This window comes from Octopus bimaculoides, chromosome 4, assembly GCF_046866305.1.
Source record: "Octopus bimaculoides isolate indiv1 chromosome 4, ASM4686630v1, whole genome shotgun sequence".
Classification (NCBI taxonomy): Eukaryota; Metazoa; Mollusca; class Cephalopoda; order Octopoda; family Octopodidae; genus Octopus; species Octopus bimaculoides.
In genome coordinates this window covers 115,905,228-115,924,757 of record NC_142931.1, presented here as the reverse complement: position 1 = coordinate 115,924,757, position 19,530 = coordinate 115,905,228, and the positions used below count along the sequence as shown (strand labels likewise).

The 19,530-nt window shown below is 33.0% G+C and overlaps 1 protein-coding gene across 5 annotated transcripts in view; it reads right to left on the bottom strand.

Annotated features, from left to right (window-relative positions):
* The window catches only part of LOC106872123 (CCR4-NOT transcription complex subunit 1-like), a 64,757-nt gene extending 45,473 nt beyond the window's left edge, over positions 1–19,284 (bottom strand). For 2 of the 5 annotated variants that reach the window (XM_089351192.1, XM_089351193.1), the window contains exons 1-13: positions 18,976–19,284; positions 15,613–15,720; positions 10,965–11,063; positions 10,457–10,637; positions 9,457–9,600; positions 8,270–8,379; positions 7,509–7,564; positions 6,192–6,306; positions 5,208–5,297; positions 3,892–4,062; positions 2,166–2,293; positions 1,850–1,982; positions 1,220–1,327 (exon numbers count right to left, since the gene is read on the bottom strand). In XM_089351192.1, coding sequence (XP_089207318.1) covers positions 1,220–1,327; positions 1,850–1,982; positions 2,166–2,293; positions 3,892–4,062; positions 5,208–5,297; positions 6,192–6,306; positions 7,509–7,564; positions 8,270–8,379; positions 9,457–9,600; positions 10,457–10,637; positions 10,965–11,063; positions 15,613–15,720; positions 18,976–19,077 — 1,545 coding nt within the window. In that variant the 5' untranslated portion in view covers positions 19,078–19,284. Of the gene's footprint in view, positions 1–1,219; positions 1,328–1,849; positions 1,983–2,165; positions 2,294–3,891; positions 4,063–5,207; positions 5,298–6,191; positions 6,307–7,508; positions 7,565–8,269; positions 8,380–9,456; positions 9,601–10,456; positions 10,638–10,964; positions 11,064–14,720; positions 14,896–15,612; positions 15,721–18,975 lie in introns of those variants that run through there. The other 3 variants (XM_089351195.1, XM_089351196.1, XM_089351194.1) reach the window with 2 other exon arrangements.
* Positions 19,285–19,530: the final 246 nt, after the last annotated feature.

Genomic DNA, 19,530 nt, shown 5'->3' with positions numbered 1-19,530 from the left:
TTTAATATAAACATTTTACAAGTACCAAAATTAAAGGATCTAGTAACTACATTTCCACAACTGGGTTCAACAGATTCACAAGTTTAGTTCTCAGGATTTCTTTAGTTCCAATGACTTCATGCACTTCTATATATATATATATATATATATATATATATATATATATATCATCATCATCGTCGTCGTTTAACGTCCGCTTTCCATGCTAGCATGGGTTGGACGACTTGACTGAGGACTGTTGAAACCAGATGGCTACACCAGGCTCCAATCTGATGTGGCAGAGTTTCTGCAGCTGGATGCCCTTCCTAATGCCAACCACTGAGAGTGTAGTGGGTGCTTTTACGTGCCACCCGCACGAAGGCCAGTCAGGCGGTACTGGCAACGGCCATATATATATATATATATATATATATATTTAACTAGATGCCTTAAAAATTAAAATGAAAAACAGTATTATCACTTTAACATCTACTTTTTCCATTATGACATGAGTCATATGGAATTTGTTGAGACAGATTTCCCATGGCTGCATGGCCTTCCTGTCACCAACCCACACATCGCTTCTTTCCAAGTAGGATGATATTTTTGCATAGTTGGATATATTCTTGCAGAAGATTGGAAACAGATGACACCACTTGTATGACAATGACACTCGTAACTATTGCACAATGTCAAGACAAGGACAGATCTTCAGCATTCAAACCGAAAGCAATTTAGATGCTATAAGCATACGCTTACCAGCAGATTATTTCACAATACCCAACTTGCAAAGATGGAAAGGGGTGGTGGGAGAGTAACTTCACTGGGTTACTAAAATCTTAACAGTTTATAACACAGCTTTCTCTTCAGTTTCAACTGCTACAATAATACTCACACAGTTGAAAAAAGAACAGGCATCACCAACCACCATTTATCTCTCTCATAAACCCAATACATCAAGCCTCAGTATAAAAAGTCCAAAACGCTTTTAATACCAATCTACCCGAGATCACCCCTAGTTCTATGATAGAATCTGATACAGACTTTGTTTTAAAGTGATCCAAATTAAAACTTTGTCAAAATTTCATGTTGATTTATGTTCCAAACACCAGTTTAATATTAAATGAGTTATTTTACTAAAATTCTTTATTATTTTCAAAATTAACTGAAACCAAGCATATTTTATTTTAACAAAAATATGGAAATAAACAAAATTAAATATAAACATGCAAGTACTTACAGTATAATGCCATGCATAATTTAAAACAATAGCTGAATTTGGGTGGTTATTTAGGAAAATTGGAATCAGACTGGATAGAAGTTCTTGTTTCAAGATATTCCATGTGAGCTGAAATAAATTTTGCATTTAAATATTACTGCAAATGTTTTACAATCACTAACATAATTACAAAGTTAATCTCCATCCCCCACTTTTTTTTTTTTTGTAAATCCCCTTAAGATTTAGCAATTTTTTTCATCCAACATGCATTATTCCTCCTTAATACAGATTCTATATCAATACAATGTTCTCTGCATTTTCCTCCAAGAGAGACATTATTCATAGATCCCCTCCTGTAACACCTTCCAGGAATATGCTGGTAAGTTTAGATTTACAAACCACAAATACAGTGTTATGAACCAGTAAAGGAGATTCTATATGGCTGCAAATCGCTATAAATTACAACAAAACCATAAAATCACACTGAACCAGCCAAAAAAAAAGAACACATTAGCTTAAATAGTCCAAGATCGAGTATGCCAAAATAGAAAAAAATGAAATAAACTGCCAGAAGAGCTGCCCAATCAAAATTGGCCAAGTGAAAAAAACTAGATTTCTAGTAGAGTTAAATTATTTTTGAAGTCAACTTACATCAATTTGGAGCAATCCTAAAGTCAACATATCTGGACAATTTTGGACAGGAAATTTGAATAGATCTGTTACAAATGGGTAATGACCAAGATCTGAAAGTCTAAGCAAAGCTTGGACAAGGTCTTTGGATTTCCTGCAAATAAAATTTATATTTAAACAAATATAAAGTCTTGTATTTCTAAGGGATACTAAAAACGCTTTAACAATGAATAAACTATTAGCAAAGCAGTAATTTTTTTATCAAAGTCATAGTTATGTTAAAAAAAATTTATAGAAACAGATTGCAATTAGAATACCAAAAGACAATTATACAAACCATGTGAGAATTTCTTTGTTATCTTCATCAGGAGCGGCTTTAAGAACATCTGTTATCACTGGCTCATATGGATAATCAGCTAAGCAGAAGATATCTGGATTTTTCAACGCATGAGTTAGAAAAGACAACTGAAAATACCAAAAGAAAATAGAGCATGAATATAAGGAAATGAAAAATTGACAAAAGATGAAAATTATAATATATAGGTGGTTGGGTGGTTAAGAAGTTCACTTAGTAACTACATGGTTTCGGGTTCAGTTCTACCTGCCAGGCACCTTATGCAAGTGTCATCTATCATCTAAAGCTGACCAAAACTTTGTGAATGAATTTGGTAGAGAGAAACTCAAGCTGGATGGATGTATGTGTGTATATGAATGCGTGTCTCTCTCTCGATATATATCATCATCATCATCATTTAACGTCCGCTTTCCATGCTAGCATGGGTTGGACGATTTGACTGAGGACTGGTGAAACCAGATGGCTACACCAGGCTCCAATCTGATTTGGCAGAGTTTCTACAGCTGGATGCCCTTCCTAACGCCAACTACTCAGACAGTGTAGTGGGTGCTTTTATATATATATATGTGTGTATATATATATATATATATATATATATATATATATATATATATATATATATATACATATATATATATATATACACACACATGTATGTATGTATGTATGTATAGAGACAGACAGACAAGAGTGCGTGAAAGAGTTTGTATGTCCTTCATCAACAGGTATGTTTCAATCACTGATTATAAAACACTGCTTTGCTAACAGTATCATTAACTTACAGTCTACTGCAAAAGCATGTCTAGGCTTCTTGATATGCTGTGTGATCTTTGTAAACAAAAGGATTGCCCATGCAGTGTTATATATCTCCATTTGTCCACGTAAATACATCTAGGATGTTTGTTGTTTGACAGAATGGGATTACCTCCACTTGGAAACAGGTGGCGATTGATGACATGAAAGGCATCCAGTTGTAGAAAACTCTGCTCCAACATGCTCTCAACTGACCCATGCAAGTATGGAAAAGTAGACATTAAAACAATATGTCTATGTTCAGTGAGAAAGCAAACATATTCAAGACATTTGTTCTGCACCCAGTTGCCATCAAAAACACAGTACATCAACAACTGCTTGTTTGGAAAAATTAACAATACTGATATAACATTGATATAAAACCATTCAGGTATTTACATAATCTGACTAAAAATCAACTAAACTATGAACAACAAACCACGCTAAACAATGCTCAATACATTATAGAGGATGTCCAGGTACAAAGTCCTAAAAGTTATAAGCTATAATAACATACAGTTTGTACAAGTTGATTTATCAATACAACACATACAATTGTGTCAACATCAATGTTTCCAGGCTACTACAAAATGACAACTGACGTAGAAGATTTAAAGAAATAGTTTTTACTTATTCTACACCAACCAAGCATATAAATCTGACATTCCAAGTGATTGACATTTCCAATAGGCTTTTATGAACAAAACTAACTATAGTTTTTCAACAAAACCTAAAATTTCTTGTTTCTTTTTGTATGCATTTTCCACACAAAATTTTTCCTTTCAGAGACAATTTAAAATTATTTTCAACATAAAAAACCCCCACTTAAATTAAAATAATATACATGCAAAATCAACTAGAATTAAACACATGGATCACTTAAAAATATTTTTTTTTTAAATTGCTTTTAAATTACCTGTCCTTCGGAATTTTTCCAGGATTTGTAAATATGCTTCACTGGAAAGGTTTCATTTGTTAAGGCTTTTATGAGGCCTTGAATAAGTAGTTTCATGCCTTTTTTATTTTGTATAGAAAAATTTGCATAATCCAGTTCTGCAACAACTTCGGTCCATTGTAATTTTGGAGCCTTGATTACAAAAAGAAAAACAAAACAAATTTCAAAATAAGCGAAAATTTTAAAACTTTTATCAAAGTAATTAACTCTTGTTACCAATCCCTTTGAAAATGTTTAAGTTCTATGACACAAAACTTGTGTTTTAAAGTGTTCATAGCTAAATAATTTTCCTTATACAATTTTTTCAATGAAAATGAAGTTATATAATTAAAGTCATCATTGATTATTTTCAAAATAAACTGAAATTAAGTGTATTTCATTAATATGTCTAAAAATATTTAATAAATTTTAACGAGTGGCTGTGTGGTAAGTAGCTAGCTTACCAACCACATGGTCCCGGGTTCAGTCCCACTGCGCGGCATCTTGGGCAAGTGTTTTCTACTATAGCCTCGGGCCGACCAAAGCCTTGTGAGTGGATTTGGTAGACGGAAACTGAAAGAAGCCCGTCGTATATATATGTATATATATATGTATGTGTGTGTGTATGTTTGTATGTGTGTGTTTGTCCCAACATCGCTTGACAACCGATGCTGGTGTATTTATGTCCCCGTAACTTAGCGGTTCGGCAAAAGAGACTGATAGAATAAGTACTAGGCTTCTAAAGAATAAGTCCTGGGGTCGATTTGCTCGACTAAAAGGCGGTGCTCCAGCATGGCCACAGTCAAAAGACTGAAACAAGTAAAAGAGTAAAAGAGTAAAGTCAAAAATAATCATCATTTTGATGTCCACTAAAGCAGGTTTTCTATGATTGGATGCCATTAACACAAAACTTCAAGTTTCCAAATAAGGTAGTATTTCCCCAAGGCCAGACATGTTTTTCCAGAATATTGAAAATGAACAACACTACTTGTACGAGAGATTCATTTACAACTATCACACAATATCAAGACAAAGAGACACCCATACACATTATATATTCACAAATGCACACACACACACACAACAGGCTTCTTTCACTCTCCATCTACCAAAGCCACTCACAAAATTTTGGTTGGTTAGGGGTTTTAAGAGACAATTGCTTAAGATGCCATGCAGCAAAAGTGAACCCAAAACCATGAGGTGAAGAAGCAAATTTCTTAACCACACATCCACGTCTGCACCAATAGTCACTTTCAAATAACAAAATCCAAGAGAAAAAGCCATCCAAACTATCTTACCAACTCCTGAACAATTTGAACAAATATATCCACATTCCAAGTTGTCACTCCAGGTGTGTCTTTTTCTTTATCACTGTTCCAATTTGAATTCTGAAAACAAGCAAAAGTTGAAATGACATAACATTACTAATATTTGTCTCTTCCTAGATTAAGCATTTTAAAACAGGGCTAGAGTAAGCATCTCACAAGAAACTTGATACATTCAAAGCAGAGCACTGAGCACCCAACCATTGAGGATAAAGAAGTTCTTATGATTTAGTATTTCAAGTGTCTTATTTCCTGAACATACAATTGGACAATGGCAAGGGCAAAACTGAGTGAAAGCCAATTCCACATTAAATTCCTCCAAAAAGGATTATGTGCCAACAGAGTCCATCTTGCTTATAATGGATGTGGCCATTCCAAAAGTAATCAAAAGAGAAGTGGCATCAAAATTGGTAATATGTCTTAATTACTGCCACAGTGCATGTCATACAAACAAACACTGTAGTAAGGAATATACAAAGTGTTCTAGAACAGACATGTATTTTCAGAGAATGGGTAGGGGAAGGTTGTTACCAACTACTGGTTTTAACTGGTCTGATTACATAGGATATTTTGGTCAACTTCTGTGGTGATAAACACTGAAGATGAACCAAGCCATTGAAATCCCTCTTTGTGGTTACTCAACTGCCAGGGAATAGCAGCCAAATCTCTCAAACTATCAACTATCTTTAAAATTTAATTTACATTAGACAACCTATTCCCAGATTATATATATATATATATATATATATAATGCTTAAGAATGTCTAAGTCATAGGGCTGGTTGATCAGAACTGACTAAATATAAACTGTCTAAAATCCTTGCATCATATGAAGCTCGTTTGTATATTCAAATAAATGACTATGAAGAAAAAATGTGTACAATTATGGTAAAAGTCAATTATCTATCTACCTAGACAAATATTTTGGAACAGAATTTATTCTTCAAATGAAACTTACCTGGTCAATTTGACCACATGGATTTTTGGCCATCATCCCCATTACTTTAGCTACAGATGATGGCGTTAACTCTTTTGGACCAAACTGTAAAAGTGTATTTCGACATTCTTCCACACTTAAAAAAAATAAAAACCAAAAAATTACAAATTAATTGAACCATGTATATAAAACAAAACCTGGCAGTTAAAAAAGACAAATAGAAACAAGATATCTTAGGTAATTATTAACATTCTTCAGGACACTGAATCTTTCAAGCAAAATGACAAAGGACTGGGATGCCTGGCATCTGGCCGTGCTAAAGAAGACCCATCCTCCACAGTAGAAGTGTTAAGGCTTCTCCCCCTGGTGAAGAGGATTAGCCTACAAGAGTCCTGTGCCAGCGCAAGGTAAAAAGCACTCATACTGGTGCCGCATTAAAAGCACCCAGCACACACTGAAGTGGTTGGTATTAGAAAGGGCATCCAGCTGTAGAACCCAAGCCAAATCAGACTGGAACTTGGTACAGCTCTCTGGTTTGCCAGCTCTGGTCAGACCCATGCCACAAGGAAAACGGACATTAAAAGAGGATGATGACTGTGTTTAGACCAGGTGTTGGCTAACTTAGGTCATCGAACCCTTCATGAAATCATTAATAACTTACCAACTCCATCCGGAAAACTTCTAAAATCAAAAAGTATAATTAATACAAAATTTCTTGATTTAAAAATAATTCTTTTGTATCATTACAGCTTTTTTCATAAGAAATATTTGAAGACATTTAATGAAAATCATCATTTAATATCTGCTTTCTATGCTGGCATGGGTTGGATAGTTTGACAGGAGCTGGTTAGGCAGAAGACTGCACCATGCTTTGTTGTCTGTTTTGGCATGGTTCTTAAAGCTGGATGCCCTTCCTGAAACAAACTACTCTGCAGAGTGGTACTTTACAAAACTGACACATTATTTAGCTAGAAATAAGTTTTAGTTTCAAATTACCAAGCTCTTCTAAATTCAGTTCACTAATAAATCAGCACTCTTAATGCTCAAAATCATTTCAGGTGTTTATGAACTACTTGGATAGACCCACACACCCACAGGGGTAAATATTTGCTGACCTCTAGAACCAAAAAAAGATGAGATAAGATTTCTATAAATAAAATTGTTTCTCACAATACTTTTCCATTTCATTTTCAAAATCACTTCTCTTCAGGTTGATTCAATCACATTAATATAAAAACTATAGCCATTCTTTATATATTCCAAATACATGACATATTACTAAAGACTGAAAACATTAAGATAAATAATGAAAGCAAAATATTTCCACAATCTTCTCACCTGCTTGTACAAGCACAGCCAGCTTCTAGGACCATGTCTGCTAAGGAGGCTTCATTCTGATGAAAGTAAATTTAACTTCATTAGTTATATAACGAAAAGTAATCAATAGATACATCAGAAAATTTATTATACCATGTTGATATATTCAGTTATTCTCTTAATTAGATGAAAATTCATTTTCATTTGATTCAAACTGTTAGAATTGTTGAACAGATATAAAGCTTGGTATTACTAGTATTATATTGGGAGTGCTTTCAACAGTTTTGTTGTCATTGATCAACATTAATGTCAGATTGAAACTAATCAATTTCTGATTAGCACAATAATGCATTTTATTGAATGTAAAAAGGTAAGAAAAAAAATTTGTTTTTTGTAAATTAGGAGGTGGGTTGAATAAACACAAGTCTGTCTTGTAAGCAGATTTCTTCATAATAATGTGCTAATTGCAATTTCAATTACATTATTATATTTGAGAGGAAAAGAAATTGACAATAGGCAATCCATTTATTTTACTTCGGCACAGAACTAAGAGTCGAGAGGTCAAACTGATTGCATTGGCACAAGCATGTTATTGGTGATTATTTTACCAGTCGCTGAAGACTGAAGGTCAAAAACCCTAGTGAGATCCAAACTCATAATTCAAGAGTAAGAAACTCAACATTAATATATGCTCTGGCTCTTTACAATTTCCTCCATTTTAATGAACAATTATAATATGCCAGTTGTTTCAAATTACAACATAACAATTGTGAACAACTTACCATTGATACAGGCATGGTGAGAGTATCTGAAAATGTATCTAAACTAATATCTTCTGTTTCTGGATACAGTAATGGACTTAAAACAACAGGAACACACGCCCTAGGAAAATCTAAAGACAAAAAAAAAAAAAAATATTAGATACTATATCACAACTAATAAAAAATTAAATAAGCTAATATTAAAATCCATGACTAATACTCTTTTATATATCTGAAGTCATAAGCAAAAACATGTACATCAAATGAAATATATTGTTCAATTACAAGAAAAACCATAGTCCAGTATTATAAGCCAAGCCTAACAGTAAAAAAAAAAAAATGAAAGGCAAAGACAACTTTATTGCATATGTTCCAAAAGAGAAAAACTGATACAGTATGGCAAACCTTTAATCCTTTTGTTACCATGTCTGTTGAAATACACTGTCCGATATTTGAAACCCAACAAATGAAAGGTTTCAAATTAACACTTTAAAACAAGTTTGTTTCCTAATAGCAGGAGCAGTCTCAAGTGGATTAGTATCAAAAGGATTAAGTAAGTAATTAGTGCTAATTGTCTTCCAAGGTCCATTTTCTGCAAATAGAGTTTGTTGCTACTTTACACATACTGCATTAATTATCTCATGATAATTCTTCTCATAATATCTAAATCTCCTGCGTAATCATTAGTTGTTAATTCACCAATGCATTATGATCAGGATAACATTCAGGTTTCACATCCATCTTTCAATCTAAGGGATTAACCCTCTTGATACTAACACACCTGAGACTGGTTCTATAATATAAACTTGCTACTTTAAAGTGATCTAAATTAAAACTTTCCATCAAAATTCCATGCTAATTTATGTGCCAAACAGCAACCAAATAACGACAAAATTGTTTTACGAAGTTCTTCATTATTTTCAAAATTAATTGAAACAAAATTAGTGCATTTCAAAAGAAATACAGTAATGAAAGGTTACACAACTTAATTACATGGACAAAATAACTCCGCAAGTTCATTAAGTTGCTTTCAACTACCGTCAGTTTTTCCAACTACATTTCACTCTTATTCAAATTCTGAAAGGTTTCAATTGCAACTGTTAAGAAACTACTTCTAGGTGCAAACTAACACACAAATTACATTCTAACTCAAAAATATGCCGTAAACATTTTAAATAAATGACTTCCATAAAAATGATAAAACTTACCTTTGCGTAAAGTATTTAGAAATGCCTCTTTCTGATCAGCTCCAATTCCAAGTTGATCTTTCCCACGAACAAGATGAGTTAAAAGAAGGTGTAGTCCCTCAATAGCAATGTCTTGTAATCCACCTTCTTGCCTCACATTAGTATCTGTTAATAAATTGAATTGCCAATTTTAGTTGTAAATAAATAGGTAGAATTGAACTAACTAGCAGAGAAAAAAATTATTAGTTTTTAATATCACTAGGAATTCACACAATGTATTCACACACAATGTTTTCATATTCTATTACTGTAAGTCCCAAATGCAACTAAAAAGACGAGGAACGAACAAATTTTCCCTAAATCTAACACATGCAACCCTAAAATCTAATTAAAAATTTTCCTTCAAAATTACACCTTTTATAAAATTTACCAACATTTTTTAAAGTTTTACAAATATGCTCCTCACATGCACTAGCATGAAGAACCAAAGAACTATCACTGCTAAAATTGATAGAAATACTTTTAAATGCATGAACATTAAAAGAAAGTATATGCTATAAGGGAAAAAAAAAATGAAAAACAGTTGTGAAGAAATTGATATTCCTTATTTACTAAATATACTTTTAAAAAGCTAAGTACAAGAGGTTTTAACAGGTCTACTGATCAATGAAAAGAAATAAAATCACGACCAACACCCACTTTGTATTGAATTGAAAGTAGGAAAAAAAAGTCTTTGAGCTACAAAGTGGATTACAACTGAATATTCTCCAGTTGTTTAGATGCTAGCCTGTAACTGTATTTAGGTCATGAGCAGCAATAAGTACAGTCTCATATGTACAAGTCTCTCCAAACCAAAGAAACAGGAATTTTAGTTCAGAAGTAACTCAAATTTTTTTGCAATCTAGGAATATGAATGTATAGTTCAAACTTAATCTATATCTTTTTACTTATCCTAAGCTGTCCTTCAACTGTATGAATATTTACTACAAAAAGAAATAGGAAAAGCCTTCAATATACAAACCTGCATCTACGTAAGATCGCAATAAATCAGGTAATTTCTGTTTAACAAAGTTGGCCGCGTAATTCTGAGTATCAGGATTGGACGAATTCAACAAAGCCAAGCCAAATACCACCTCTTGCACTCTGGTCAACTTTAAAACTTTACTCAGTTGTGGGAATAACTGAGGACTTGCTTTCAAAGACTACCCATGGAAGAAAAAAAAAAAATAAAGAAGTTGACATTAAAAAAAAAATATTAAAATATTTAAATAAATTCAAGATGAAATAATTGATACTTTATTTCATAAAACTAAAGTATTTATAGATTTTCATCTTCCATATAATTTATATAAGATTTTACTCGTGAATAGAAAGTTTTGGGAGAGGGACTCATTAACTGTAAACTTCAATATTTACAGATAATCAAAGACTATCAAACAAAATTAATTTCCATGACATCAGAAGTTTTTTTAGCAGAACTGTTTTAAACCAGATTTAATTTATTAAAAGATCAAATTTGCAACACAAACCTTTTGATGTTGTAATGGATTGTCAATAACGTAACAAAGAGTTGAGACAAAATTAGGTTTACTGAAGAGAGTTGTGAACTCTTGTATCAAATACTGGGTCTGAAAAAAAAAAAAATTATATTAATGATATTTGTGAAACAATTTAAAACATATAGCAATTAAGTAATCAATATTTATTATAAGAGTTTTCATCAAGTAACCAGATGCTATATACTGAATGGAGAAAACATTGTTAAATTCTTGTTTTTTTTCCCTCAGGGTGTTACTACTTGCAACTGCAAAAGCCTTTAACACTCAAATCTTGCACAAACAATCCCATGAAACAATGCCAATAAGTGAAAAGTATACGGGGCTGGTTACAAAGGATTCTGCAAGCTGTCTCTCATTCTAAGCAAAAAGTTTACTTGGATACAAGAAACTGAGTGTTTATCTAGCTCAATGGTATGGGAAAACCTTGTCAAAGAGGTATTCCACATACATGGAAGTGAAGATCGAAAGATACATCAATATAGCTACTTTCCACAAGACCAAACAGCTGCAAGATAATAGTAACATGGAGATGGGGTACACCTTTTTTCCCCCCGTTTAGTGAGACACCAGCAAAGCAGAGATGTAACCCAAATTAAAACTGAATAACGATGTGAAAGTTTCCATCATAGAGAGAGGTTATACCACCTTCAACAAGCCTGACGATGCAAAAGAGAATTTCTAAAGTACTTTACAAATGACTATAAGAAGTGTGTCCCAATGAGGCAAACAATATAAATGCAGGATTTCTACACCACACTGGACAAGCAGAAACAAGTAATCTGGTAACATCAGCAAAAAGTGTGGCAGGGAAATACTTCTGAAATGGAGATTTTCTTGCTTTATGCTCTCAACAGTCATTACCAACATCATTAATTGGAAGTAAGATTGGAAAGTGTTCTTTATGCACCTCTGAGCAAAGTATTGACATCTAGATATCATAATTATGCAGGACAGAGGTAATGTACACAAGTGATGAAAGGGTATGCAACATATATCACCAAATGCTTCAATGGAGCATAACCTTCAATGGAGCATAACCTTCATAATAGTTTCTAAATGGAACAGGATCAGTTGGTGGAAAGGACGTGTAAGCTATTCTGGAAAGAGCTATGCACAAGGCTCTAGATTCATGGTTAACATCAAAAACCAAGCAGTATAAATACAAGATGGTCCTTGCTTCACGGCACAGCTAAAGCTGTGCTTAATAAACTAACAAGAAAGACAAGTCTAATGCAAGGATCTAGTCATGCTTCACTGTTGACTCAATGCAACCAAGCTTGCCAGAAGTAACTCCAGGCTCCCAGGAGTGTGAAAAATAAGAATGACTGTGGGACATATCAAAGGATTTTTTTTTTATTTGCTGTAGTGGAGGGAACCCTTGCAAGAATATTGTCCAACACAACTGAATGAGAATATTACAGCCGAGGTTCTACCGGACAATGTAGATTCAAATGAAACATACAAGGATAGTGTTCAGTCTCCAATATATGTGGGATAAATAAGGGGAAAGATTAAAGCATTGTATGGTGTCACTGATACTATCAAAGACATTCAACAAAGTAAACTGCTGAGACCTACTGCATGCAGTTAGGTTTGGATGCTTAAAGTTCACTCATATGATAGAGTTTCTATATCCTGGCATGAGGCTCAGGTAACACAAATGGACTCCAATTCTACATTGTCTTACGTTACAGTGGGAATTAAGCAGGTCCTCATGCTATCACCAATGTTACTTTCACTTTATTAGTGATGCTCAATAGGATGTTCTGTAACACAAACAAAAACATAGACAGTCAAGCCCTGATGTTAAGCTTTCAAGGTGTTGCACATCAAAACTAAAACAAAGACAACATGTTAATGAAAGAATAGTTGTTTGCTGACGACTGTGCACATTTCTCATAATGCAGAGAACATGCAAAAGTTGGATGCTTTTGAACAATACAGCCACAAAATTCACATTGAAAATTAACAGCCATAAGACTGAAGATAATTACCAGCCAAGTCCTGACTCATGCCAAGGGTTACAACCTAAGCTCATCACAATCAAAAGACAGGAACTGGTAGCAGCAAGCTACTTTATCAATAATGATGGTACACAATGAGATTGATTGAAGGTCAGCTCAACATTCCAAAGATTGAGTAAGCAGCTGTGAATATCAAGCACTAGTCAGTCTAAATGAAGTGGGAAGTAAACCAAGTAATAATATTAGCCACTCTATTACAGTTCAAAGGTATGGATGGGAAGTAAATGGATGTAGAGAAAATTGTATACATTAATGACAAGACTCTCAATAGAGAACCTGAACATCACTTGGAAAGACAAAGCCAGAAACACTGCCAATTTCAGAAAAAGTTAAGCACCATAGCATGGAAGAGATATCAAAACCTCTGATCCTTTAATATGTTCAAAAAGTGGAAAGCACTCAGATGTCAAGATAAATACTCTACTCACAGCTGCCCGGTGAAGAAAGTGGCTAAACATGAGATGGGACATTGATACCCACAACTAAATATAGAAACCAGTGGAGATCAAGTCACTTCTGATATGATTGAGGACATCTCATATGGACAGTTATCATTGACCATCAAACTGCTTATGATGAAGATGATAACTAGTGGCATAAAACAAGCAAAACAGCTTCAAACAAATAGAAACTATTACCATACTTGCTGCTCACAGCTCACCCATTGCTCAACAGTGTCCCTATGCACTTTAAATATTTAATTATTTCAAACATCAAAATATACAAAAGTTACCTATTAACTTCTCTTTCCTTTGAAAAGACAAGCTAATACTCAACACCTGATTTAACATTTAAAAGCGGGAGTAACAATGTTCATGAAAAATTGGACAACAGCTAAGGTAAAGTACTGTGTAATCTAATTATAGTAAAATATATACAAGGGAAAAGCAATGCAGTACTAAAGACAGAAGAACAATGTACAGACCACTTAAGATAACATGGCCATCTAAAAATGTCCTTGAAATGTAATATAATCCTATATTGTAAACATTGAGAAAGCTCCACCACCACTTCAAAGCACAGTATCAGCTAAAGCTCCATATAAGGAGCATTCTGCACATTAAACTTTAAACCAGCAAAATTTGATCCAATCATCAGTCATGCAACAGCCACTTTTCCATGCTTGCATGCGTCAGACAGATTTGACTGAGACGTATTTTCTATGAGTAGATGCCAATTATCAACCCTCACCTGTTAACAAGCAAGGAAATATTTCCCCCTGGCCAGGCATGTTTTCACAGGATATGTTGGAAATGCGTAACACTGCTTGAATAACAGTGACACTCATAACTATCACACAACATTAAAACATGGAGATGCAAACATAGACATACATATGCAATGGGTGTCTTTCAGTTTCCATCTCTCAAATACATTTACAAGGCTTTGGTCAAGCAGAACGAAGGTGCCATACAGTGGGACTGAACCTAAAACTATGTGGTTGGAAAGCAAACTTCTTAACCACACAGCCACACCCGCACCAATTAATGTTCTACAGAATCAAACAATGCCATTTTGATACAGCTTCCAAATATTAACACTAATAGAAAATATACAGTTAAATTATAGAAACAAAATATATGGTACACAGTTTTAGATTTTGCTTTTCCATCTTGACATAGGTTAAAAACAAGCCTTTTCAAACCCTTTATGAAGTATTTGTTCTTAGATGAAATCCAATTTGTTCAAGTTTTTGGCTTACCTCAACCATCAACACCCAAAACTGCCACTCAGCTGCATCCACTTATTCTAGGCTTGTCCACACCAATCACCTCACTCGCAGGGTTTATCTCTAAGAACTTTTTTTCAAATGATTTGGGCTAAATTCGGCTCAAGTTTATACTGCACATCCAGCAGATCATTCAGCTTGTTCCTCTCTACGAAACAAGTATAGGTTCTTTCACTGACACATACATTGCAAAACTTTATTCTTCATATGTTAATGTAGCTCACACAATGTTCTCAAGCAAATTGAAAAATAAAACGTAATTATAAAAACATTATCTTTTTCGTTATACTTTTAAAAAGCTGACATTTCATTATCAAAAAGATGCTGTTTCATGTAGCTTTCAGAGCTTGTCAAATTCTTTTGTATAAAGTGCTCTGCATAGGAAGTTGCTTCAACAGCTACTGACTGGACTGCTGTCATGTAAAAGGACTCCAAGGCTGCTGTTATTGCTACTGAAAAGGAAGCGTCTCAAAGTGCAACCATTTTACCATCAACAAGGAGCATTTTATCCCCAGGCTGTTATTTGGTTTTGGGCTTGTTTCAAGTAACAGGAAAATATGAAATTGCCTCATTCCTTTTCTCTGAATGCTGAATGTCTTTAGACATACAAAACCAAATATGTAGCAGTATGAGAAACGATATCACAAAATTTTTAAGTCATTCATTCTCTACTATACTAAAAGTTATTTCTGCAACATCCAATGTACAGATCGAACAGAATACTTAGAAATGCTGATCTGTGATGGACTCACAAAACCTGATTTTCAATGCTTATATTTTAAAATATACTTATCACTAGACAAAATTAAAGAATTTAGAAATAGGAATTCTTTAAAAAATATCTAATACTCAAAATCCAACTTACTTGATGGAAATCTTTTCCGCCACTCTTACCATCGCCACTGAAATCAACGTGAGAAAAGAGGCAGCGGAAAAGGTACCGATCTGCATCAGCACAGTGTACACTGGTTAGCTGTAAAGAAAAATAGGTTTCTGACAAAAGGGAGCCTTAAAGATATGGAAAATAAAAATATATAAACGAATATAATGAGGAACAAATTAGTTGTGACAATCTAAACTCCTTGTTAAACTCCTTTCACTAAGTTTTCAAACTATGAAATAACATTTTTCACTTTCCAAAAACACTAGCAATTTTTTTTTTTTTTTTTTTTTGCATCACTCTTCTTTATTAACCCTTCTGTTACCATATTTCTGCCTTTGCTTAAAGTAATTTTAGAAATGAAGACTTTAGTAAAATAACTCTATTAAGCTCATTTGGAAATAACTCATTTGGAATAACTCATTTGGAAAGTAAATTCGCATGAAGTTTGTATCATAGAACCAGAGTCTTGTGTAGATTGGTATAAAAAGGGATTAATGAAAGCAGACAAATAGATCTTGAAGCTACCTATATATAATTTATATAATTCTTTCTTCGCAATTGTGAACAAATTTGAAACTTCAATTTTATAAAATGTAGTAATTTGCGAGACCCTTTTCTAATAAACACATCACAGGGGCACAGGAGGAGCTACCTCAGTTATATAACACAAAAATGTACTTCTTATTCCACTGACTACATTTTATCACCAGATAATTTGGAAGCAACATAATCCTCTCATCCACCCACACACACATTCCAAAATGCAGTATCAGCAAATGAATAAAGATTAAAATCTAGTTTGATAGAAGTAAGAACTAGAAGTAAACTGAAGTGGGTTGATCAGGATTTCATAGCATTTAACAGAAACTGATCTTCTATTTACACAGAAAATAATTTCTTCTCTATTCATCAGCTGTCCCACTCTAAACGTTTCTTCTTCTATAGATGGTGGTGGTGGGGGAACACAAGATTGGTAACTGGGGTAAAATGAGTAATTTCTGATTTTTCATTTTCTCCTGACTGGTTTGAAATCATTACATTGCAACTATTGCATCATTTTTGGAAGTAAAAATTAGCCTGAAAACTTGAGAGTTTGAAATAAGTCAGGTGACAGGTGCCTTTTTTAAGGAACCTCTCCTTGAATTTGGCACAATTGTAATTATGGTTGCTAATAAAATATATAGATAATTTTTTGTGTTAACAACCAACATCCTTCTTTCTGTTGGATTCCAAGTCAATATTTTCCTACACAAATGTCTAATTTGATAATTTTCAAAAAAAAAAAAAGTCTGAACTGGGGCAAAATGAGTAATGACTAACTTCAATAATTTCATCTCTTTAACTGCATAAATATATTATGAAGAGAACCACTACAACAGATCAAGAAGCTGTACAGAATATTTTGTGCTGAGTTTTTAGATTTAGTCGAGTTTCATTACTTTCATATCATGTGCTATTTTCCCAAGATCCTCAATTTAACTTACATATTTTAAATTTTTGTTGCATTTCTGATCTAAGGATGGATCTTGATGTGTAATAGGTCTTTTCTCAAATGTAATTCTGAACCGAAGAGGTAAATTGACCTTGTCTTACTCATTTTGCCCCACCTTAATTTGTTTTCTATATGCTCAAAGAGAATGGAGATAATTTTCTGAAATAGTGTTCAGATTATGTTCAGATTAGTATTTTTAAGGCATTTAGGGAAGGTCATTTACTTATCTAGTTTTTGTAAGGTAGTCGACATTAGAAAAAAAAATTTTTTTCCTCAGAGTCAAAAATGCAGTATATCTTACTCTCTGTGCTCCACCCCTACCTTAAGCATCAATTAAGATACAATAGTAACTATATATATTGTCCTCATGGATAGTTTCCTGTAACACCAGGTTGAAATTCCAAATTAAAAAGACTTTTTTTATTGGATCCTAGAAATGACAGACTAATTTCACAGTTAAGGAACGAAGATTTTAACTCGGGTGTAAAATTTATTTACATAATGAGGGTTTATTTCGTGAAAAACCTAATGAATATTTTTATTTTGTGAAAAACACAGATATATATAGATATATAGATACACATGTATAGCACATGAAAAATATTTCTAATTTGATCGACAACCAAAGGCGACATTAAAATTTTAACTTTTTTTATATTCTTCATTTTAAAACAAATTATTCAATTGAACGAAGTGTTTCCATGTTTCTTTTTGTTGTTGTTTTTTAATGGAGCTTCTAGTACAAACACAATCAATTCAATATATGTGAAATAAGGAGCAAGAGCTTAACTGTTTATACAGGTCAATCGAGTTGTTTGTGCGTATGTGCGTGTGTATAAAGTATTGCTGCACTGCTAAGTTAATATCCTACCCATGAGTAACGCAAATGAGGTGTGGGTGGGTATTCCTATTTTGACCAGGTGATTCAAGAACTCATGATCGTCGAAGAGTACAATTTTTTGTTTGTTTTTTAAGTCTTTAGCCTGATTCTTAAAATTTCGAAACTAAATACAAGGGGCAGTTATTATTTTTTTTAATGGATTCACTTTTAATAGAAAAATACATTTTATTTAGAGTTAATATAATTCGGAAGAAAATAATTGGAAAGGAAAACAAATAGAAATAAATATAACTTCATTAAAAAAAGATAAAAAAAAAAAAAAAGCAGGCAAAAATGTGTTATGGTACAGAGCAGCAGAAAATTCCAATGCAGATTTTTCGGAGAATAAAAATGACAATTTAAAAATTTTTTATTTCACTTCTTCCAATCAAGGTTAGATAAGTTAATTAGTACACACCAAATCTGGAAATTGTTTGATATATTGTAGAATCGTATATCTTCAACATATGAAACTTAGTTCAGAGGTATTATATAAATGATACACAACGCAAGGGAAATTAAGATATATATTTATTTTTTAATAACCCAAGTTCTATGCGTATGTATATATATAATATATATGTATATATGCACACATTCGATAACATACGCGTGCTCACATTATTAATTCACTTACATATTAAAAGAATTCGTTCGCCATGTTACTGGAACAAGAGTGTAATATAAAAATATTTTGGACATTATAGTAAAACTAACTACTTCGACGTCCAAAATTGACGTAGATATATAAATACAGGAAAAAATAAAAGGAAGAAGAAATAAAGTAAAGATTCGAATGAGGTAATGTGAGAATATTAAAACAAGGTATGTTTGCCTTGAAAGGATTGCACGACTACTGGGTAAAATAAACATTATAAAAGGAAAATAAATAGTCTAAGGTACGAAAAAATTGTAAGCTATAATTTTTGAAAGATTATTATTCAAACAACAGAAACTGAAATCAAATACTTACATGATTAATTTGCGGCACAATAGTCTTATAATTTTTCTTTGTTAAAGTAGCCACTGAATTACTTATTTCAGCCAAAGCAAGCGACAGCGAATCGAGATTCATATTCCATGAACACAAATAGCGAAAGCCTCAAATTACTTTGAAGCCTTCTTCAGACTATCTTAAGTTCTGAAGGTCTCGTCGAGCAACTGTCCTGTTTTAGGACCCAAATAGGGTCGACATTGGGACACCCTCTCACTGACACATAAGCTTATAGAATCTGACATGGCATCCCAGTGGCCATGTTGAAGACGTACCCCACACAATATTGAACTAATTTAAATAACACTTTTTAAAATACTTGAAAATTAACAGCAATCAGGCTCAAGATTTTTTTTTTAATTAAAGAAAGGTTAAATAAATCAAAAACAAATAATATCTTAAAGAAAATAGTAATAACATTATTAAAACTTAATCACGTGATGTATGTGCAGACGTGATGATCTACAGCCCGAGCTATTCTCTGCATTTCCTGTCATGAGTAACACTAATACAAGTTTTTTTTTTTTTTTTTTC